The 25284-nt window shown below is 35.4% G+C and overlaps 1 protein-coding gene across 1 annotated transcript; it reads left to right on the forward strand.

The window, feature by feature from the left end:
* LOC105640998 (Protein kinase superfamily protein) lies at positions 1-4400 on the forward strand. The gene is made up of 6 exons (XM_012225436.4): positions 1-448; positions 1611-1918; positions 2078-2213; positions 2898-3034; positions 3470-3593; positions 3767-4400. Exons 1-6 carry the CDS (start codon positions 385-387, stop codon positions 4153-4155), a joined length of 1158 nt encoding a protein of 385 aa, XP_012080826.1. The 5' UTR covers positions 1-384; the 3' UTR covers positions 4156-4400.
* Positions 4401-25284: the final 20884 nt, after the last annotated feature.

A 25284-nucleotide genomic window follows, 5' to 3' on the forward strand; every position in this document is an offset into this window, starting at 1 on the left:
AATTCAAAAACAAAACACAACAGAACAAGAAAGCTTGCTCTTTGTGGGCCCACTTCCGCCATGGCCAAGAACTTGCCCCCACCTCAAAACTCCATCATTTCCATCAAGAACTCTCCTTTCTCTCTCTGTCATCAACATTTCCACCCACAAACATTTTCTCTCATTTCTTTCCCTTGAGATATACTGTTTTATTTTTTCCCTTTTTTGAAGTGTTCTCTTTTTTCTTTCTCATTTATTTTCTTAACTTTTTACTAATTTGGATTTGGTCCAAACCAATCCTTCCCTACCAGTGATATTGCCTTCATCTTTGGTTGACGGGTTTTTGTTTGTGTTGAAATACCATATTATTCTTTTTGTTAGAATATATACTGTTTGTTCTTTATTATGGGAAATTGTTGGTGTAGAGGGGAGCCTTCAGTTTACAGAGTCTCATCAAATGCAAAATCAGGTTGGTTATCATTTTTTTTTGGGTTTTTGTTTAATGTTTATGTTTCATTTCTCGTTTGATTTTGAGAAATGGGTTTCACATACTATGATTTTGTTTTTCAATTATAAATATAGGAAGCTAAAAGGATAACTATAAATTTATAATGACCTTCCTCTGTTCTTCTCTGTTTCTTAATGTCTTGTGTGAATTATATGCTCTGTTTTCTTTCTTTTTCGTTTCTCTCTGATATGAAAGTTTATAATGAAATTTGGGTTAGGATTTCTGATTTTGAATCTGATGGTTATCTCATTCTCCAAAATCAAATGAGATTGTATATGCATACTCTTTCAAGTTTGAACATTCTATTTTTCTTGTGTTTTCTGTTATTTTCTTTTGGTTCTTTATGGGATTTTTTTTCTTTTCCAAGGTTGTTTGGAAATAGTAGGATTTGAAATCTTGGAAGATTATTTGTGGATACTAATTTTAGGATATTCCTTCCTGCTGGAGTTTGATTAACAATAGAATGAAAGGAAATGTATCTTTTTCCTTTTTTATTCACTTTTAATTTATTCCCACTCATAAAGGTAGCATACTTTATATATATATTTTTTTCTCATGTGCAAAGTGGGAAGTTCTCACTATGGTGGGTTAGTGCTTATCTCAACACTATTTTTATATTTCTTTATTTATTATTAGTTTTTTAACCTTTCTTTATCTTGGTTTCCCCCTTTAATTTTCTAGTTTTGGCAATTGATAATTTTATTTATGATTCAAGTTTTCAAAAATAAAGTTCAACATTCAATTCTGGATTCTTTTATTAGTCCCATCAATCTTTATAAAGCTGAATTTACATCATATACAATCTAATTGTTTTCACTTTAACGGTAAAAACTATAAAGAAAGGAAACGAGGAATAAATTAAATTGACACATCTTTAGTGGCTTTTATTGATATCTATTAATTTACGTTTACATCTCAATTTAGAGTTCTGATAATCTTCTTTTGCTGCTTAAAGCTGGTTTTCCTACTATTTTATATAATGCAAATAATTTTCAATGGTTCTTTGTATTGTTTTTTCTTTCTTTCTTGAATTCATTTTAAAGAAATGTAGAAATGAAGTTTGTTCTTTGTGAGGTTTGGTTATTGTATATTTGATTTTGGTTGCTCTTACATTACTACTTAGAGTCTCCAAAAGACCAGAGCCCTTCAGGAAACCCAATAAAGGATATTAAGAAGCTGCCATCAAATCCTGAGGAAGTAGAATACCTACGCCGAGATTCAGCTGCAAATCCATTGATTGCATTTACCTATGATGAACTGAAAGCAATCACTGGAAACTTTAGGCAAGATCGTGTGTTGGGTGGTGGAGGATTTGGAAGTGTTTATAAAGGATTCATTACTGAGGATCTAAGGGAAGGACTTGAGCCTCTTCCAGTTGCTGTAAAAGTTCATGATGGTGATAATAGTTTCCAAGGTCATAGAGAATGGCTGGTAATCTTTTTTTTTTTTTTTTTTTTTTTTTTAAATTATTATTTCTGTTCTGCTAAATGTAAATATAATGCATATTGAGGTACATTGCTGTGCATTTTGTTCTTGTTATATTATTTGTATTCTTGATAAGATTGATTAGTAGTTTTTGAGGACTTTTAGGCAGAAGTCATATTTCTGGGGCAGCTTTCGCATCCAAATTTGGTAAAATTGATTGGATATTGCTGTGAAGATGAACACCGAGTATTAATATACGAGTATATGGCTCGGGGTAGTGTTGAAAACAATCTATTTTCAAGTAAGTGTCTCACAACTTCACTTAATGATAATATCTTGAAATCCTTTTCACTTCATGATCTTGAATAGTTAAAGAAAATTATGCCAAATCCAGACCAACAAGGCAATTATTCTCCAGGAAATTAATGATTCAAAAGGGTTTCCTTTTTCTACATTTTTAGTTGCCCTTGTTTACCTTTCATTTTCTTTCAATTTCTGGTATACTCTTGTATATTTAAATAGGTTTAGTTCTTTTTGTTAGGACTGGGGAGCCTGATTTCTTGGGGAGGTTTATGCCATGGGCTTGTGAGGGAACCCATTCATGGGTTTGACATTCCAATATTTTACTTAGTTCTTTTCAATGTGGGACTCCCACTCACATGAAATCCCAACACTTTTTTGCTGGAAGTGATTGGAATCCATAAAAGCAACTAGAAAAAGATATTAGGAGGGAGATAATATAGGCAAAAAAATAGAGGGCATGTGCATACCCTGCAGGCACTTTCCTTAATTATTTAATAATGTCAAATGATTATCTTTCCTTAAACTTTTAGAAAGCATAACTGAAGTTAGCATAGCATAATACACCAAACTTTCTCAGCTCACTAGTAGCTGTTAAGGGCAATCTTGCTCTTAAGTTCTTTTGTAAAATTCTTTTTCCATCTTTTGGAATATATAACAATGTATATTGTCTTCCACTGTGCAGGAGTATTGATCCCTCTTCCATGGTATATTAGAATGAAGATTGCATTTGGTGCGGCGAAAGGACTTGCCTTTCTCCATGAAGCTGAAAAACCTGTTATCTATCGAGATTTTAAGACGTCTAATATTCTACTTGATATGGTTAGTTTATTGGAAACACTACATTATAGTCACTTGAAAAAAACTGCAGAAAGCACAGTTTTGATTTCTACCACCAAAAGGAAGATTTCATTATTAGGAAAGCCATGATAATGTGTTTTTGTAACAAATAAACAACAAATATGGAGGCATCTATTATACAATATATAAAAATGACTTCTAGTACAAATTTTTTACACAGTTTGAACCAACCTACAGTACATTAATATCAAAACCTGCATTATTTTAGCAGAAGTGCTGAGGATTATTGGAATTTACAAATTCCTTGTTTTTTTTTTTTATATTTATTTGTCGATCCAATGGGCTTCGGAGTTCATAAACTTGTGCAGAACCACTAGTTATTACTGCATGATTATTGAAAATGCATGTATTACTAACCATATATTTGCTTAAATTTGTGGTTTTATGTACAAACAGGATTATAATGCAAAGCTCTCCGACTTTGGCCTAGCAAAAGATGGACCGATGGGAGACAAAACTCATGTTTCGACACGCATAATGGGGACTTACGGATATGCAGCACCTGAATATATAATGACAGGTAACTTTTTCAAGTCCTCCATACATTTCTATGTTAAGATAGCTCTTGGGTACAGGGTGGCCTCAACATTATTGGAATTTGTTCTTTATTAGTATTTTAAATCATTTAACACTGCAATTAGCACAATCAAAACGGAGTATTCACTAATTACTAAACATTCAACTTTTGTTCAGGGCATCTCACTCCTAGAAGTGATGTATACAGCTTCGGCGTTGTTCTTGTTGAGCTTCTCACAGGCAGAAAATCTTTAGACAAATTGCGGCCAGCGAGGGAGCAGAACCTTGCAGATTGGGCACTCCCTTTGCTAAAAGAGAAAAAGAAATTGCTAAACATTGTAGACCCAAGATTAGAGGGAGATTACCCTATTAAAGGAGTACACAAGGCAGCTATGCTAGCTTATCATTGCTTGAACCGAAATCCAAAAGCTCGGCCTCTAATGCGAGATATAGTTGATTCCTTGGAGCCTTTGCAGGTTCCTGAAGAATCTTCAAATGGGAAATCTGTGTTTACTGTGATAAATGTAGCAGATGGTGAGTCAAAAAGAAAAGGAGAATCACTGTAACTTGTTATATAAGGGTCTGATTTGATTTTGTTAAGCTTCTTCTTAGGGGAACGAAGATAGTTTTTGCATTAGATAGCTTTTCTTGTGTATGTAATGCCTTCTTCACTTTTTCTTTTCTTTTTCTTTTTTTCCAGTACTCAGGCTAAGACATGAATATAATATCATACAATACTGGCAGCTGAATTATTGTTAAAGCGAACGCATTATCCATACCTTATTTTCATAAAGCTGTACTTTTTTTCTTCTGTTTTTTTCCCAACACAACTTGCAACAAGTGGTACTAGAACCATATAGTATGAGAATGACCAACAAAAAAGCCTTTGTTTCCTTTCACTATTCATAGTTGACTATAAGCACAATTTATCAGAATTCTTAAGATGAATCGAATGTTGTAATATAAAGAACCTTGAGGAGCCTGCAGATGAGGCAGTGTTGAGTCAAGTCGAAGGAGAAGAAGAAAGATCGATATGCACCAGTGTTAAAAAGTGAACAAACTATTTGCTTTCAATTATATCATTTCTCATGCATATAATTCAAAGCAAAGTCAGTAAATTTTTTCAACGTACCGCAACCCTTACTATCACAAATTTACGAAGTGCTATATTTCGTATCCATACCATGGCGAACCAAGGTTTTAGTAAAACTTATGTGCACTTAATATCATTCATCAAGGTGTGGAGAGACTCTTTGAAACTTAAATGATGGGAGTTGATAATGTGAAGAAGGTTCAACTTCTAAGTTTGAAGCGCTCTCAGTGAAGGAGATTGCCTCCATAAAAAAAGAGGTGGTTAAAGCAAGCCACAAAGAAGAAATGGGATATTGTTTTCATGCCCATAACCAAGAGGGAACAAAATAATTAAAGATCAAGGAACAGAAAGCAAGACAATCTTAAATCATAGGATGAATGGAAGTGTTAGAGATGAAATTACGGCAGGTTGCAGTGTAGCTTCCGATTTAGTAATTTTCTATTTTATTTTGGGTAGGAGATCAATTATTTAGTAGTCTTTCTATTTAGTAATTTCCTATTTCCCTTTTTGGTGGGAGATCTGCAATTTAATAATCTTCCTATTTAGTTATCTTTCTATTTTGTTTCCTATTTTATTTATTGTAAGAGATCTCATTTTAGTAGAATTACTTTAATTAGTACTTGTATTCCTTTGTATTCCTTTATAAATTGGAGGCTTTAATCATGAAATAAAATAAGTAGAATTATTTTCAACTAAATTGAGATATAGATTCTCTCTCTCAAGTCTAAGGTTAGAGTTCCCTTTTAACGAGCTTGTAATTTTTAGCAACAATAGGTCGAGGAAAGAATCGTGGTAAAAAAAAAGTTTTACATTTTGAATCAGAATTATTACTAACAAGCCTGTGACAGGATCCTGATTGCATGAACATAACAACTTGGTATCAGAGCCATATGTCAGGGGGATTCAACTAGAGAGAGCAAAGCTATTTTACAAGAACTACCGGAATAGAATGAAGCTTGAATGCTCCAAGTTGAATCTCGACTTGAAACCTAGCTGCAGAATCTAACTCGACAAGTGCAACTTCTAAGCAAATCAACCAGAAATCAAAATAAGGGAATTAAGGAGAGAAGCAGCAATTCAACTTCACAAAATAAAAATGTTGATGTTGAGGAAAGGTTCAAGACACGTGTTGCTCCCGCGAAAATTTTGGGATACACCAAATTGGATTTTCCTACATATAATGAGTCTGAGGATCCATTAAGTTGGCTTCATATGTGTGAACTATTTTTTCTTACTCAAAAAAATGGAAGAGGTTGATAAAGTGAGCTTGGCAACATTTTATATGGTTGGAAAAGCTCAATTAGGGTACTATAAACTAGAGCAAGAAGAACCTAGAATCTCATGGGAAGTTTTCAAAAACTATTGCAATCTCCGTTTCGGTCAAGGGCAATCCTTTGGGTGAATTAGTCAATTTAAAACAAACAAGTTTTGTTGAGGTGTACCAAAGGCAATTGCAGGTGCTATTAGCAAGGGTTACGACAATCAGGAATGACCAACAAGTCAATATTTTTACTGCCAGATTATCAGAAATCATAAGATTGGATGTCAAAACACATAATCAGTCTAATTTGGTTATCGCGATGAACTAGGCAAGAGCTTTTGATGGGAAACAACAATTGGAACAAATCGAAAATACAATAATGGATCTGTAATACCCGCTATCCAATCTCAAGAGACCCAACGGCGAATGCCACATTCGGTGTCGGAGGCACCGTCTTAACCTATATATAAATCATACAATCATATTATGAATTAAAAGTGACTTAGTATTCACAAGTTTAGCAAGTAATAATATTTTGTTTTGAAAATGATTTGGGAGAGTCTTACAGAAAAACTACAAGAGTTTCCCTAAAAGTCGCCAAACATATGAATACAAAGCACTCCCAAATTCAAACTCCAAACCCCATCAAACTCCAAACCCCATCAAACTCCAATAACAACACAATAACACTTCTATAATTTCATAACTATAGAATTCCTCAATAACAGTTTAATATTCATCACTTAAATATCTTAATGTAAAAATATCAACTTCTAATGTTCTAACCATTAAATAAGTTCCAAGTTTACCTCCCAATATATATACCAACATAATTTACAATAACATGCTTAAGTCATAAATTAAATAATATAGTCTCCAAAAATGTACTACTTATACATGCCATAATTCTTAATTACATAAAATACAAATCGACTACCAAAATATCTCTTCAGCTCTGATGCTACTCTTCAGGTCTTTAATCAGCAAGCACAGTCTCCAACCTACGCGTGATAAAATCAACGCACTGAGTATAAAACTCAGTGGTGCTCATAAAACACAAAAACCAATGTTGTGATGACAACATACTTAAAAATCATTTATATACATAAAATCATTAAATTTGAACATGCATTAACATATATACACCAACACATCATGCTTTAGAAACTCATTTGATATCATAAATAAGTTATTGTAAACTAAGATTTAGTCAAAAAAAAAAAATGTAATCTCATCTATTTCATTTCCTTAAAAATATTTTATAAGGGCTCACATACACTTAAGAGAAAAAGAAGTAGATAAGTTTTCATAGCTTATTAATAATGGCCTTAGGTCGCCGACCTTTTCATAACATATAGAGCGCGTCCGCCCTAACATAAGACACTTACGTGCCTAGCATATTATCATAGCTTCTTATCATAATGGCATCAAATGCCGAGCATGCTCATTGTACATGATAAATCATATCATGCAACAAATTCACACCAAGTATAATAGAGCCCAAAATTCTTGTCTTTAATTCTTACCTCATAACATTTCTCTTGAGCATTCATTTTTCTTTCTTCTTCTTTTCCTTACACGTCTTCTTCTTCTTCTTCTCCTCCTTCATTTTCTTCAATTCTTACTTACTAAACACATCAAATTCACCCCATCCAACTTGATTTAAGTAATTATCTTAGAGAGGAAAGCTAGAGAAGTGATTTTTGATGACTAATTTCAAGGAATTTGGAGATTTTTCTACTTGGGTCAAGTAAGTGATTTTATTGTAATTTCATTATTTTTGGGTTTAGAGTTTTCTTTTAGCATATACATGCTTAATCATGCTCCAATTTCTTCTTTTATTTGTTTTCTTTGTTTGATTTTGAGTTTCTTCCATGTAGAGGGTGGAGAGCCTTCTAACAAAGATAAGGGCAAGACCAAAGCTTAAAGAGCTTTGATTAAAGCTTTCTAAAGCTTGTGTTTGAAGGTTAGTGTTCATAAACATACTTACCTTACTCTAATTTTTTATTTTTGTGCATTTATGCTATCATGTGTATATTTTGGGATTTCATATGAAATGATTGATTTGTTGAATCTTGGTTGTAATAACATACTCTTGGGTGATTTTTGATGAGTAATTATTAAGTGGTAGACATTTCTACCTTGTATCTTTATTGTTCGTGTTCTTTTCATGGTTGAAGAAAGCTGAATTTGGGGAAAATGTGTTATTGAGTGAGATTAAGGACCATTTTTCGATCCTTTCTAGTTTCCATTTGTGTCTGAGACCTTCATAAAAGTTGTAGGTCTACTTCTTAGCTTTCCAACCTATCCTCTTGTGTCCAATTTGGAGATATATATCTCAACTTATGATTGAAACACCCAAACTGACTCTGTTATGTCGGGCCATATGCATCACTGAATTGAGTGCCCATTTTGACCACTATAATAACAAAATCAGGTTCTGAGTTCTGCATGAAAGTTGTTGCCCTGTGTCTTGAGACTTCCCTGGTTTTAGATTGGTTTAATTTGAGTGTTTGGTTAAGTAGGAATTTAATAAACATTGGACTTGGTTCTGCTGAATCAGGTCTGGTCTATTAGTCTGTGTTCCTAGCTTTTGTTTGCTATCTTACAAATTGATCTATGCTATGGTCCCTTAATAAAATTTGTAGAATTTTGTCTTAGCTTTCTAATGAATCTAATTTCATTCAAATTGGAGACCCATAACTCAAGTTATATTTTGAAAACACAGCAAAGGTCAAGGTTACTTTTATGCTGAAAATTTTCTATATTAAGTCATTTTGTTTAAATATGAGAATTTTTATGAATTACTTAAATTGAAATTAAGTTTTTATTATGATTTTAAGAAGACAAAATAACTTGAATTCATAATGAAAATTTCATTTCAAAATTTCATTTTGAAGGAATCATTTAATTTCAACTTAAGTAAGTCATAAAAATTCTCATATTTATACAAAATGACTTGACATAGAAAATTTCCAGCATAAAAGTAACATTGACCTTTATTGTGTTTTCAAAACATAACTTGAGTTACAGGTCTCCAATTTGAATGAAATTATATTCATTAGAAAGATAAGATAAAATTATACAAATTTTATGAAGGGACCACAGTCCAGATCAATTTGTAAGATAGCAAACAAAAGCTAGGAACACAGACTAACAGACCAGACCTGATTCAGCAGAACCAAATCCAATGTTTATTAAATTCCTACTTAAATAAAGACTCAAATTAAACCAATCTAGAACCAGGGAAGTCTCAAGACATAGGGCAACAACTTTCATGAAGAACTCATAACCTAATCTTACCATTATAGTGGTCAAAATGGGCACTCAATTCAGTGATGCGTATGGCCCGACATAACAGAGTCAGTTTGGGTGTTTCAATCATAAGTTGAGCTATATATCTCCAAATTGGACACAAGAGGATGGGTTGGAAAGTTGAAAAGTAGACCTACAACTTTTATGAAGGGCTCAGATACAAATGGAAACTAGAAAGGATTGAAAAATGATCCTTAATCTCACTCAATAACAAGTTTTTCCCAAATTTAGCTTTCTTCAACCATGAAAAGAACATGAACAACAAAGATACAAGGTAGAAACGCCTACCACTTAATAATTACTCATCAAACATCACCCAAGAGTATGTTATTACAATCAAAATTCAACAAATCAATCATTTCATATAAAATCCAAAAATATACACATGATAGCATAAAGGCACAAAAATAAAAAATTAGAGTAAGGTAAGTGTGTTTATGAACACTAACTTTCAAAACAAGCTTTAGAAAGCTTTAATCAAAGCTCTTTAAGCTTTGGTCGTGCCCTTATCTTTGTTAGAAGGCTCTCCACCCTCTACATGGAAGAAACTCAAAATCAAACAAATAAAACAAATAAAAGAAGAAATTGGAGCATGATTAAGCATGTATATGCTAAAAGAAAACTCTAAACCCAAAAATAATGAAATTATCATAAAACCACTTACTTGACCCAAGTAGAAAAATCTCCAAATTCCTTGAAATTAGTAACCAAAAACCACTTCTCTAGCTTCCCTCTCTAAGATTAATTACTTAAATCAAGTTGGATGGGGTGAATTTGATGTGTTTAGTAAGTAAGAATTGAAGAAAATGAAGGAGGAGGAGAAGAAGAAGAAGAAGAAGAAGACGTGTAAGGAAAAGAAGAAGAAAGAAAAATGGTTGCTCAATAATTGATGGTTGACTTATATAAAGCAACAAAGATATTTTGGTCTTTTCCCCAAATTGGATGAATAGGATTAAGTCACTAGTAATCTAATTTAATGGCTACAAATATTCTCCAATTAAATTCCTTCAAAATATTATTTATCTCCACAAAATTCTCTAATTTACTCCATAAAAATAATTTTTTAAATTTCCTTAATTGCTATAACATCACAATTCACTATTCACTAATTATCGAAATTCTCCAAAAATATTCATTACTTACTTCCTACCCATAAAAACCATGCATACATGCTCCAAAAATGTTAAATAAAAATATAAAACATATATAGTAATTTTTTCGGACCAAAAATAATACCAACTCCCGCACCGGTGATACTATTCACAGACCGGTGGTACTATTCACAGACCGGTAGTACTATTCACAGACCGGTAAACTACTATTGAAACACAAGAAAAATAGGGCATCACAGGATCCTTCAATATTGGCAAACCAGAGATTCACATCTTCAATAGCTCATTCTACTAAAAACATGGGAGGAGCATTGACAACAAGTAGTGACAACAATCATGCCAAAATGGTTGGAAGGCGGACCAAAGGGCTATGCTATAATTGTGACAAATCATATTCCATTGGGCATCAGTGTAAAAAATTATTTGGATACAAATATTATACCCGGATACAAACTCTCACGCAATTATGGGCCAACAACATATCCAACTTGGAAGCAGTTCTCAAGCTTGAGAACAAGCTCTTTCTCTAGGAGGGGAGTAATGTTAGATGCAATTACAGCAAGTTGCAATTTAGTCTTCCTATTTAGTAGTTTCCTATTTTATTTTGGGTAAGAGATCAACTATTTAGTAGTCTTCTTAGTTAGTAGTTTCCTATTTCTCTTTTTGGTTGGAGATCTCTTATTTAATAATCTTCTTATTTAGTTGTCTTTCTATTTACTAGTCTTGCCATTTAGTAGTTTCCTATTTTATTTATAGTAGGAGATCTCATTCTAGTAGAATCACTTTAATTAGTACTTGTATTTCTATATAAATTGGAGGCTTTAATCATGAAATACAATAAACAGAATTCTTTTCAACTACATTGAGATCTAGACTATCTCTAACGAGTTTATGGTTAGAGCTCCCTTTTAACAAGCTTACAATTTTTAGCAACAATAGGTCGAGGAAAGAATCATGGTAAAACAAAAGTTTTACTTTTTGAATTAGATTTTATTGTTAACAGGCTCGTGATGAGATCCTTGTTACGTGAACATAACACCAAGTAACTATTGGAGACTGGTATGAGAGAATAATTTCATCTATTTCTTGTGTTTCATGAGATCATATGCATCTTATTTATACGCAAACATCTAATTCTAAATAGAAAAAAACAAATAAGGCAAGAGCAATATACTCTTCTAGATAGTCTATACAAGGATGCTCCAAATCAAAATAAGTCAACACTTCCAGTCAAGTTGGAGCATAAATATTGCACATGCCTAACTTGTAAACCAAACTATGGAATTATTTGTTGTTAAACCCTTTAGTAAAAACATCTGCAATCTAATTATCCAAAATCACATGAATAAACTTCAAAACATCTTTGAGGATTTTTTTTTATATATATAAAATGTCTATCAATCTCTATGTGCTTTGTGCGATCATATTGAACTGGATTTTGAGCAATACTAGTTGCAGCCTTATTATCACATAACAAAGTCGAATCTTCTCCTTTCGATATTCACAATTCTTCCCTTATCTTCCGTAGCCTATAACAATTTTCAAACCCCTTAAGTCATAGTTCTATATTTCGCTTTGGTACTCAAACATGCTACTATAACTTTTTACTTCTGCAAATAATTAGATTTTCCCCAATAAAGGTATAATAATCAGAAGTTGATCTCCTATCATCTGGAGATCTAGCCTAATCAACATCAGTAAAGGCTTCGGTTTTGAGGTGACTATGCTTAGACAAAAGTAGACCTCTTCCAGATGCAGACTTTAAATATTTTACAATGCGAAAGACAACTTCAAGATGAGAACTATGGGATCATGCATATATTGATTAACTAGACTTACAACGTATGCTATATTCGATTTAGCATGTGATAGGTAAATCAATATGTCAACCAATCTCTAATATTGACCCAAGTCAATTGGTTCTCTCATTCTTGCTTTCAATTTGTGAGTAACTTCAATGGGAGAGTAAGCTAATTTACAATCCAATATGTCAGTTTCTTTCAAGAGATCCAAGATAATTTTCCTTGAGAGAGAAAGATCCTTTAGTTGATCTAGCAACTTCTATTCTTAAAAAGTATCTTAGACCTCCTAACTCGTGAGCCAACAACTTCTTTAAGAGAACAATGCCCTCTTTATCATCTCCAATCACAACCGTATCATCAACATAGATAATTAGTAAAGTAATCTTACCATTATAATGTCTAATAAATAAGAGGTGCTCAACATTACTTTTAGAATAACCAAGAGAAGTCATGGTGAAACAACCCGAATTTTTATTTTCAAAACATTTTCTAATTAATTTATTGAACTGATAGCCTGGAAATTCATATTAATATTTTAGTGCGAGCACTATGAGAGACCGAACCGAAAATCGATTGAAAAACCGTAAAACCCAAATAAAAATTGAAGATTTGGGCCGAATCGAACCGAATCGAACCGGTTCGACCCAAACCATCTAGAATTTTCTTTTTCCTCTATTTTTAGCGCACATCTCACTCCCCCTTCCCCATTCCTGCGCTTCCCGACCATCGGCGATACCATCTCCACCATCTTCTTCTTCTTCTTCTTTCTTTCCTTTTTCTTTCTTTCTTTCCCTTTCTTCTTCCCTGCACCTGCATTCGCATCACTGTCTAGCAGGTCCAGCAGCTCCAGTTGAGCGCCACCGCTGTTCTCACTGCCGCTCGTCACCGGAGCAGCTCTGTCGCTTGTCCCGCCTCGTCCTAACTCACGCAGCGCCACCAGATCACGCAGTCAGGCCCTCTGTCAGGTCTGTCGCGCCTACAGCAGCAGCACCAGCTTCAAGCCTCACTGCCAGCCGTCTCTCCGCCTCTCTCCGCCACTGTTAGTTGGATCCGGCCACAGGCAGTTACTGCCCTTCGATCCGACACGCGTAAAAACTCCCACTCTAGTAAAAATTCGACAATAATTATATTTTGGGGTAAAGTTAATTTTAATAATTTTAGTTACTTGAATTAATGTTATTATTGTAGTAGATTAATTTTATTATTGTAGTTATTTAATTTAGTTAATTTAATTTAGTAATTGTGAGTAGTTAATAATATTAGTGTTGATTAAATTAAGGAACCTTGATAATGATATATTAATGGAATTAAAGTGTGGATTAAGGTAGTTTAGGTATAATATTATTGTATATTGTAATTTTGGTTGTGTGGTGATGTTGAGATTGAAGGAGGATGGGAAATTTTATTTAACTAATTGCCCGACGGATGGGCCGTGTAGATTGAGTTGAATATTTGATAAATTGTTGATATTTTAGCAGGTGGATAGTCCAATTTTTAGGGGAGATGCTGTCGAAATTTCGGTAGAAAATAAACAAAATAGAGTTAGGTAGAAAAATAAAAAAAAAATTTAGAATATTAAATAAAATTCTTAGAGTGGTAAAGAAATATTTTGTCTGATAGAATTATTTTCTTTTGTGTCGTTCTTATTTTGCTTAGATCGCCCGGGTCCATCTAGTGCTCCTCCAGGACAGAATCAAAGCTAGAACTTCGCTCTCCAGCACTGTGAGTAATAATAAATAATGCAGATCAACATGCATTTGCATAGCATTTAATTACAAACCTTATATATATATATATATTTTATATATATATTAAACTCATATTTATTTTATATTGAATAGTTGTATATTTTGATGGATTTGGTGTAATACGTTGAAAGAATTGTTTGATTAATTGTGCTGTGCATATACTGTGCCTTGTTTGTGTGGAATTGGGATGAAGTGGGTCACCATGGGACTGTGAGACCGTACCGTTATATGGATCCAATATGATTACCGTTAGCCGGGTAAATGGGAGATCGGCGCCCCCGTGTGCACCTACCGTTACCGTTACCGTTAACCTCGGGTTGGCTTCTCGTCGTTGCGCACCGGCCAGTCTAGATTTGATCGCAGCCCGCAGGGTGGCCTCCTGTTGTGAGCGCTTGATGATCTAGATTGGATGGAGACCACCGGGTTGCCTCCTGTTGGTATGAAAAAGAAAAGAGAGGATAGAAAAACAATGAGAGGACTGGTCAAGTGAGGATTAGACCGGTCGGCCAGTATGGGGGATCGGCTCCCTGGTGCACATGTGAGAGGATGAGCTATGTGGGAGGACGGCTCATCGGGGGTTCGGTGACTCCACTGACTAATTTCCACGTGATGTGATTATTTGAAGGTGACATTGTTTGTGGGTGCTGATGTTATGCCATACGATTGACTGTTGTGTGTTCATTCAGTACATTAGGGCGCATTTCGCGTGACTGTATGTGGTGTGTATTATTTATTATTATTCACTGAGTTGCAAAACTCACCCCCCTTCTCTCCAAACTTCTCAGGTAGTAGGAAGTTGCTGATCCAACGGAAGCTCTGCAATCTTCTCCGCAGAGTTATAAATGTAAACTTTATATTTCTGTTATTTAATTTTGGATGTATAAATTATTCTATTATCGGCTTGTTATTGAACTCCGCAGTTATAGGGTTGTGTATTAATATTGGACTTATTGTTAGTACTACGCTATAAATTAAATATTACGCAATTAGCTGCAGGTGAACCAGTAAGTCCACCATGTGATTATAATTTATTGTAAATAGGCCCTGGTTATATATTATGTGTTATTTGAGTTTGGGCCAGATGTTTGTATATGGGCCTACTGTTTGATGATAATTGGGAAGGATACATAGATAGATTGGATAATTTAGGCTTACTACGGGCCTCGGGGGCCTTAAGCTTACCTGGGCCCTAGTGCCGGTCCGACTCACGGAAACGGGTCGTGACAAAGGTGGTATCAGAGCCTAAGTTTAGAAGTCTAGAGATAACTGCGGAGTTATTTCTGTCACGTCTTGATATAGTTTTCTCTTGCCTCTTAAGTTTCAGCGTGATCACCGTATGAGTCCTATTTTCAGTTAGGCTAATAATGTAATTGATATGAATAGGATAGGAATTGTTATATTCTAATAAATTCTACTTTATGCTTTGAATTTCAGCATGGTGAAGAATAGGGGAAGAGCACTCGACGACGTGGGGCAAGATGCTCCTGATGACAACATGGAGCAAAATGTTCCTGATGAAGTCTCTTCTGGGCATTCAGTTATTCCTAGACGACGAAGACGACGAAAGAGTAAATCTGCTAGGAATGTAAATAATCAGAATGAAGGTGTCCAAGAAGTTAGGAATGAGGAAAATATGGCGGGAACTCCAATTGAAATGAACACATTATTGACCGGGCTACAACAGGCTATAACAGCAGCAATGAATAATGTGTTAGTGCAGCAACAACAATTCTTCCAAGCTCAGCAACAGCAGCAGCAACAGCAACAGATGCATTCACCTATGCTCGATCCAGCAGCACAACTAGTTCAACTGGCCCCACCTCCTACTGTTCCGAGGGCTGCTAATGATAACCTGTATGACAGATTCATTCGTTATAAACCACCCAAGTTTACAGGCACTGAAGATGCTCATTCCTTTTTGGCTAGAATCAGAGAGTTTTGCATTGAGCTAGCTGTGATGATGAAAGGTCTATTGTGTTTGCGGGTCGTAGAATGGAAGGAATAGCAGAGACATGGTTTCGGGATTATATTCAGCCTTCTTCCACTGGGATGTCCTGGGAACAGTTTACTACACTCTTTATGAACCATTTTGTGCCGGAAGGAACTAGAAGAGCCAAAATGAGAGAATTCGAATCCTTAGTTCAAGGGGATATGTCGGTGGATGAGTATGCCACCAAGTTCATCGAATTGAGTAGATATGCTCCGGGGTCCATACCTGATGAAGGCACTAAAGTATACAGATTTATTAGCGGGCTAAATGCAATATATGCCACTTTATTTCAGCAAAGGGAGCAAGACTTTAGTGCCATTGTTGACTCAGCCCGGCAGATGGAAAATAAATACATTTCTGATGGGTTTATTTCAGGCAGAAGAGGTAACAGAACAGCAGCTCAGTCAGGGAATCCGAGTGTGCCAGGTATGAGCGGATCTTTTCTTATGGGTACACAATCTTCGAGCTCTCTCTTCCAAGGCAAGGGAAGTATCAGTAGAAGGAAAGACAAGAAGAAATTTTGGCCGAGAAGGAGTGCTTATTCAGGTGGTTCTAGTAGTGGGCACAGTTCAGGTAGCAGCAGACCGAGTGTAACTGTCTGTCACAGGTGTGGCAAGACTCATAAAGGAGAGTGTGACCTTGATTCTAACACCTGCTTTAGGTGTCACCAGACGGGACACTATGCTAGAGACTGCCCATTTCCTCCGTCGCGATATATGCCACCCCAGTCTTCCATGGGTAGTGTGTCCAGACCTCCTTTCTCTACACCGTCGGCATCTGGTACTAGATTTATGGGCCAGCAGGGCCGTGGTTCTGTTGGTAGGGGCCGAGGCCAGAGTTTGGGACAGAATTTGTATGCTGCTGGAGCACAACCCCGACTCTTCCACTTGACTCAGGGAGATGCTCAGGCATCTAATGCCGTGGTGGCAGGTACTTTTATTATTTGTTCTTTGGAAGCACGAGTATTATTTGACCCTGGTGCCACCCATTCATTTGCATCTCCTAGGTTTGCTGTGAAAATAGACAGAATGCCCAATCAGTTAGACATTCCCTTGCTGATATCGACGCCTTTAAGTGAATCTATTTATACTGATTCAGTCATTTTAAACTGTCCTATTGTTCTTGAAGGCGTAGACTTACCTGCAGATTTAATTATCTTAGATGTGATAGATTTTGATGTGATCTTGGGAATGGATTGGTTAGCAAAGTATGATGCAGAGGTCCATTGTAAAAGGAAAGAAATTGTTTTTAATCTACCAGATGGCAAGAAACTTATTTATAGGGTGGATAAGAATATAGCTCCTTATAATCTAATTTCTGCAATCAGCGCTAGAAAACTGTTGAGGAAAGGCTGTCAAGGGTACTTAGCGTTGGTAAAGGACACCACGACAGAAACTCGTAAAGTGGAAAGTATGCCGATCGTGAATGAGTTCATCGATGTGTTTTCGGAAGAATTACCCGGTCTTCCTCCAGACAGGGAAATTGAATTCTGTATTGATCTGATTCCTGGCACAGAACCTATTTCCATGCCACCGTATCGAATGGCACCAGCGGAATTAAAAGAGTTAAAAGAACAGTTGCAGGAACTGTTGGATAAGGGTTTCATCAGACCAAGCGCTTCGCCTTGGGGTGCTCCAGTCCTGTTTGTGAAGAAAAAGGATGGTTCGCTTCGCCTATGCATTGATTATAGGCAATTGAATAAGGTGACTGTGAAGAACAAATACCCACTTCCTAGAATTGATGACCTGTTCGATCAATTGCAAGGGGCTACATGTTTCTCAAAGATTGACCTTAGATCTGGTTACCATCAGCTCAAAATCAGAGAACAAGACATTCCTAAAACGGCTTTCAGAACCAGATATGGTCATTATGAATTCCTTGTCATGTCCTTCGGACTCACTAATGCCCCAGCAGCTTTCATGGATCTGATGAACCGTGTCTTCAAGCCATACTTGGACCGGTTTGTGATTGTGTTCATAGATGACATTCTAGTTTATTCCAGAACTGAAACAGATCATATACACCATTTGAGAATTGTGCTACAAACTTTGAGGGAGCATCAGTTATATGCCAAGTTTTCTAAATGTGAATTCTGGCTGGAAAGTGTAAATTTCTTGGGTCATGTGGTATCTAAGGATGGAATCATGGTTGATCCTAAGAAGATTGAGGCAATCATCGATTGGCCGAGACCGACCACTGTCACTGAAATTCGCAGCTTTCTGGGTTTGGCTGGCTATTATCGCCGTTTTGTGCAAGACTTTTCTCGAATAGCAGCACCATTAACTAAATTGACCCAGAAGAATGCTAAATTTGTGTGGTCCGATTCTTGTGAAGCGAGTTTTCAGAAGCTGAAGGAGTGCTTGACCACCGCTCCGGTATTAGCCTTACCCTCAGGCAATGAAGGATACGTAGTGTTTTGTGATGCGTCCAGAGTGGGGTTGGGATGTGTCCTGATGCAGCATGGCCGAGTTATTGCATATGCTTCCAGACAGTTGAAGAAGCATGAACAGAATTATCCCACCCATGATTTGGAAATGGCCGCGATCATTTTTGCATTGAAGATATGGAGGCATTACTTGTACGGTGTATCCTGTGAGATATTCACTGATCATAAGAGTCTAAAATACATTTTTGATCAGAGAGATCTGAATTTGAGACAGCGACGCTGGATGGAATTTCTTAAAGATTATGATTGTACCATTCAGTATCATGCTGGGAAGGCTAATGTAGTAGCAGACGCTCTAAGTCGAAAATCTTTGGGAAGCTTAGCTCACATTTCGGTTGAAAAAAGGCCGTTAATTCGAGAATTGAATGGCATGCTTGATGAAGGCCTTGACTTGGAAATTCTTGCTTCAAATTGTTTGTTGGCTCATTTCAGAATAAGACCGATGCTGTTTGACAGAATTAAAGCTGCACAAGACAGAGACCCGCAAATGCAAAGAATTGTGCAAGAGGTAATTACTGGTGGGTCAGGAGACTTTTTGATAGACAATGATGGTGTACTCAGGAAGGGTACTCGTGTTTGTGTACCTGATGTTGATAATCTTAGAAAGGAGATCTTAGATGAAGCCCACTATGCTGCCTATAATGTGCATCCGGGTACTACTAAAATGTATCGAGATTTGAAGAGGAATTATTGGTGGACTGGAATGAAGAAGGATGTAGCAGAATTTGTGTCTAGATGTCTCGCTTGTCAGCAAGTAAAAGCAGAGCATCAAAGACCTTCTGGATTAATGCAACAGTTACCGATACCAGAATGGAAATGGGAAAGGATTACGATGGACTTTGTGGTCGGACTACCAAGAACGCCAGGAGGCTATGATTCAATTTGGGTGATAGTGGATCGACTTACCAAGACAGCTCATTTCTTACCAGTGAGATCCTCTTATAGTGCTGACAGGTTGGCAAGGTTGTACGTTAAAGAGATAGTGCGCCTTCATGGGGTTCCGGTATCTATCATCTCTGACAGGGGAACGCAGTTCACTTCGAGATTCTGGCAGTCGTTGCAGAAAGCTTTGGGAACCCGGCTTGACTTTAGTACAGCTTTCCATCCGCAGACTGACGGGCAATCTGAGAGGACTATTCAAACTCTGGAATATATGCTACGGATGTGCGTATTAGATTTTGGAGGATTTTGGGACATGCACTTACCATTAATCGAGTTTGCCTATAATAACAGTTACCAAGCAAGTATCGGCATGGCTCCTTATGAGGCCTTGTATGGCAGGAAGTGCAGATCTCCTATCTGTTGGGAAGAAGTAGGAGAAAGACAATTGGTGGGACCCGAGTTGATTCAAATCACCTCTGAAAAGGTTCCTGTCATTCGGAACAGGATTAAAACGGCGTTTGATCGGCAGAGAAGTTACGCGGATCCTAAGCATAGAGAAGTGACATTTCAAGAGGGTGATTTAGTCTTCCTGAAGGTATCTCCTATGAAAGGTGTCCTACGTTTTGGCAAGAAAGGGAAACTAGCTCCAAGATACATTGGACCGTATCCTGTAGTTGCAAGAATTGGAGAAGTAGCTTATCAGTTGGATATGCCTAACGAGTTTTCTCATGTACACCCGGTGTTTCACGTGTCCATGCTACGGAAGTACATTCCTGATCCGTCTCATGTGTTAGAGTCGCAAGAGATTCAGGTGGGTGAAGATTTGACATATGAAGAAATACCGATTAGCATCCTCGATTTCCAGATTCGTAAACTTCGATCTAAGGAGATTCCTATGGTCAAAGTCTTATGGAGAAATCATTCGATGGAGGAATGCACATGGGAAGTGGCAGCTGATATGCAAAGAAATTATCCTCATCTTTTTCCTTCCATGTAAAACGTTCTGTACTAACAGTGATCGACTGTAAATGGATTCTCTTTTGTTGAGTATGATCCTTCTTTGTTCCTCATATATACTGTGATCTTACCTTGCTTGTTTCAAAAATTCGAGGACGAATTTTTTTAAGGGGGGAAGACTGAAACAACCCGAATTTTTATTTTCAAAACATTTTCTAATTAATTTATTGAACTGACAGCCTGGAAATTCATATTAATATTTTAGTGCGAGCACTATGAGAGACCGAACCGAAAATCGATTGAAAAACCGTAAAACCCAAATAAAAATTGAAGATTTGGGCCGAATCGAACCGAATCGAACCGGTTCGACCCAAACCATCTAGAATTTTCTTTTTCCTCTATTTTTAGCGCACATCTCACTCCCCCTTCCCCATTCCTGCGCTTCCCGACCATCGGCGATACCATCTCCACCATCTTCTTCTTCTTCTTCTTTCTTTCCTTTTTCTTTCTTTCTTTCCCTTTCTTCTTCCCTGCACCTGCATTCGCATCACTGTCTAGCAGGTCCAGCAGCTCCAGTTGAGCGCCACCGCTGTTCTCACTGCCGCTCGTCACCGGAGCAGCTCTGTCGCTTGTCCCGCCTCGTCCTAACTCACGCAGCGCCACCAGATCACGCAGTCAGGCCCTCTGTCAGGTCTGTCGCGCCTACAGCAGCAGCACCAGCTTCAAGCCTCACTGCCAGCCGTCTCTCCGCCTCTCTCCGCCACTGTTAGTTGGATCCGGCCACAGGCAGTTACTGCCCTTCGATCCGACACGCGTAAAAACTCCCACTCTAGTAAAAATTCGACAATAATTATATTTTGGGGTAAAGTTAATTTTAATAATTTTAGTTACTTGAATTAATGTTATTATTGTAGTAGATTAATTTTATTATTGTAGTTATTTAATTTAGTTAATTTAATTTAGTAATTGTGAGTAGTTAATAATATTAGTGTTGATTAAATTAAGGAACCTTGATAATGATATATTAATGGAATTAAAGTGTGGATTAAGGTAGTTTAGGTATAATATTATTGTATATTGTAATTTTGGTTGTGTGGTGATGTTGAGATTGAAGGAGGATGGGAAATTTTATTTAACTAATTGCCCGACGGATGGGCCGTGTAGATTGAGTTGAATATTTGATAAATTGTTGATATTTTAGCAGGTGGATAGTCCAATTTTTAGGGGAGATGCTGTCGAAATTTCGGTAGAAAATAAACAAAATAGAGTTAGGTAGAAAAATAAAAAAAAAAATTTAGAATATTAAATAAAATTCTTAGAGTGGTAAAGAAATATTTTGTCTGATAGAATTATTTTCTTTTGTGTCGTTCTTATTTTGCTTAGATCGCCCGGGTCCATCTAGTGCTCCTCCAGGACAGAATCAAAGCTAGAACTTCGCTCTCCAGCACTGTGAGTAATAATAAATAATGCAGATCAACATGCATTTGCATAGCATTTAATTACAAACCTTATATATATATATATATATTTTTTTTATATATATTAAACTCATATTTATTTTATATTGAATAGTTGTATATTTTGATGGATTTGGTGTAATACGTTGAAAGAATTGTTTGATTAATTGTGCTGTGCATATACTGTGCCTTGTTTGTGTGGAATTGGGATGAAGTGGGTCACCATGGGACTGTGAGACCGTACCGTTATATGGATCCAATATGATTACCGTTAGCCGGGTAAATGGGAGATCGGCGCCCCCGTGTGCACCTACCGTTACCGTTACCGTTAACCTCGGGTTGGCTTCTCGTCGTTGCGCACCGGCCAGTCTAGATTTGATCGCAGCCCGCAGGGTGGCCTCCTGTTGTGAGCGCTTGATGATCTAGATTGGATGGAGACCACCGGGTTGCCTCCTGTTGGTATGAAAAAGAAAAGAGAGGATAGAAAAACAATGAGAGGACTGGTCAAGTGAGGATTAGACCGGTCGGCCAGTATGGGGGATCGGCTCCCTGGTGCACATGTGAGAGGATGAGCTATGTGGGAGGACGGCTCATCGGGGGTTCGGTGACTCCACTGACTAATTTCCACGTGATGTGATTATTTGAAGGTGACATTGTTTGTGGGTGCTGATGTTATGCCATACGATTGACTGTTGTGTGTTCATTCAGTACATTAGGGCGCATTTCGCGTGACTGTATGTGGTGTGTATTATTTATTATTATTCACTGAGTTGCAAAACTCACCCCCCTTCTCTCCAAACTTCTCAGGTAGTAGGAAGTTGCTGATCCAACGGAAGCTCTGCAATCTTCTCCGCAGAGTTATAAATGTAAACTTTATATTTCTGTTATTTAATTTTGGATGTATAAATTATTCTATTATCGGCTTGTTATTGAACTCCGCAGTTATAGGGTTGTGTATTAATATTGGACTTATTGTTAGTACTACGCTATAAATTAAATATTACGCAATTAGCTGCAGGTGAACCAGTAAGTCCACCATGTGATTATAATTTATTGTAAATAGGCCCTGGTTATATATTATGTGTTATTTGAGTTTGGGCCAGATGTTTGTATATGGGCCTACTGTTTGATGATAATTGGGAAGGATACATAGATAGATTGGATAATTTAGGCTTACTACGGGCCTCGGGGGCCTTAAGCTTACCTGGGCCCTAGTGCCGGTCAGACTCACGGAAACGGGTCGTGACACATGGTCTTATTGAATTTATCATTCTAGGTGACTATTTGAGTTCATAAGATGCTTTCTTCAATCTGCAAATCTTACCTTTGGTTTTTTTTCATTATTAAAGCCTAGAGGAATATCCATATACACTTTTCTTCTAGATCACCATGCAAAAAAACATTTTATATGAAATTGATGCAAAGTCCAGTTTAGGTTGGCTGCAAACAACATGACTCTAATGGTGTTCATTTTCACAATTGGAGCAAAAGTCTCTTGATAGTCCACTCCATAGGTATGAGTAAATCTCTTTGTCACCAATTTGGCTTCATACCTTTCTATTGTGCCATCTGCACTGTGTTTTACCATGACCATCCATTTGCATTCCATTGGTTTTCTTCCTTAATGAAGGGTAACAAGCTCCTAAGTTTCATTTTTTGCCAAAACTTTAATCTCCTCCATCATTGACGCTTTCCCAAGTTATTGTCCATGGCTTAAGTTAACACAAAGTTGATGGTGGATCCACTAAAATATTTTTTTTCTTTACCTAACCCTATCATTATAGGTATATCTAAGTTTTCAAATTGGGTGTTACATAGTTTTAAAGTGATTTTGCAACAGGTAGAAAAGTTTATGGTATTTTTGTAGGTTTAGTCTAACAAGAAATGTTAAGTTATTAATTTCGGATGTGATACTTATAGTTTTATTTTTTTTTTAGAAATATAATTCATTAATAATAATATTAAGTATTACAAATAATAGTAGATTAGTCATAGAAATTTATTAATAGAGTTCACTGATCTTTTAACAAACCAAAAGAATTATTTATATTCTTTTAAATAATAAAAATTAAAATTAAAAGAGATAATATTAGATTTTTTTTTCACTTGAAGATGATTTTAGCAAAAGATTTAAATCTTCATATACAGTAATAACTAGCCCTTTAATTGATTTGGACGATAATATAATAATTTTTTTGAATATTTTATATTTGAATTGTTTTCCTAATAACTTGTAACATATGACATACATGAGTTTATGTATCAATAGTATATGCACTATCTCTTCATTTACCAAAGATTCATTTCTGCAAATCAAAGATATAAATTCTCCAACTAAATAAAATCAAATATCATACTTTTATTTAGTAGTAAATCCTCACTCCAAATATTTTTGAGTTTATTAAAAGTGAATAGAAGATTAGAAGCGAAAGATAAAGTAAATGGTAGGGTACTATTAACAGAGACCATCCAAAACTAAAATTAGTGTTAGAAGACTAGAGAAAGAAGAGAAATTACACAGCAGAAGGCATATATATTCCATGCAAGTAGTTCCAATTTATACACCATTAAATGTTTTTTAATAAAAAAATAATGATAATTATTGTAGATTGCATATTATATCTAAAAAATACATTAAATTTATTATTGAATTGGGTACAGTTTTAACTGGATTTTTATTAAGAACTGAAATCGACTCTGAGTCAGTAAAATATTTTTTGTTGATTCTTACAATTTCGATTCGATATGATTTTTTTATTTCATTTAGGGGAGAAACTATAATACAGAATGTTAATAATTCTGCATCCATAATGAATAATTAATGGACATTAGATTTTATTGTTTAAACTTAGCCATTGAATCCTAGAGGAAAAGAGAAACCATCTACCTACTGTATAGGTAAAAAAATTCCTATTTAGTTTAAAAACAAAAATGATTGCTTAATTACTACAAAATATTTATTTATTAATCCATAATCAATTTCATCAACTTTATTTTTTGAAAGCCTATTTTTATTTGTATAGAAAAAACTCAAATCACATATATTATGCCATATAAATTTTTATAAATGTATATCATTAAACATTCTTGTTTATTCTCCTAATCAATATATTATTATTAACCGATTAATTTTCGTTATTTTAAATATTTATATTAATACTTCATTATTAGCGATTAACTTTTATAAAAGCAATTGTGTCACTTTATTAAATTTAATATTTTAATTTACACATCATTTACTTTATCTCATTTTAATTATTTTTTTAAATTCTCCTTTACTCGATTTATAACATTATAATATATGTTTAAGAATTATCATATGTGCTTTAATTCTTTTCTTGCTATGAGAATGAGGTTAAAATTATTAAAATAAATAAAAATTAATTTATAAAAAATATTTCTAACATTTTAAAAAAATATTTATCAAAATGAAATTGAAAAAATATATAATTAAAAACAATGATATGTATTTTTTTAATAATAATTTAAAAAGACATTTTTTCTACTAAAAGAAAAAAAAAATTTGCAAAGAATAAAAAACTTATATAACGAATGATATGTACCTGCTGTAGTAGGTTAGGATGCCAAATGTCATAAAATTATAATTTCTCTATTAATACAAAATTTTTTAA

This window comes from Jatropha curcas, chromosome 7 (genome assembly GCF_041381405.1).
Source record: "Jatropha curcas cultivar XTBG-Jc1 chromosome 7, XTBG_Jcur_1.0, whole genome shotgun sequence".
Lineage (NCBI taxonomy): Eukaryota > Viridiplantae > Streptophyta > Magnoliopsida > Malpighiales > Euphorbiaceae > Jatropha > Jatropha curcas.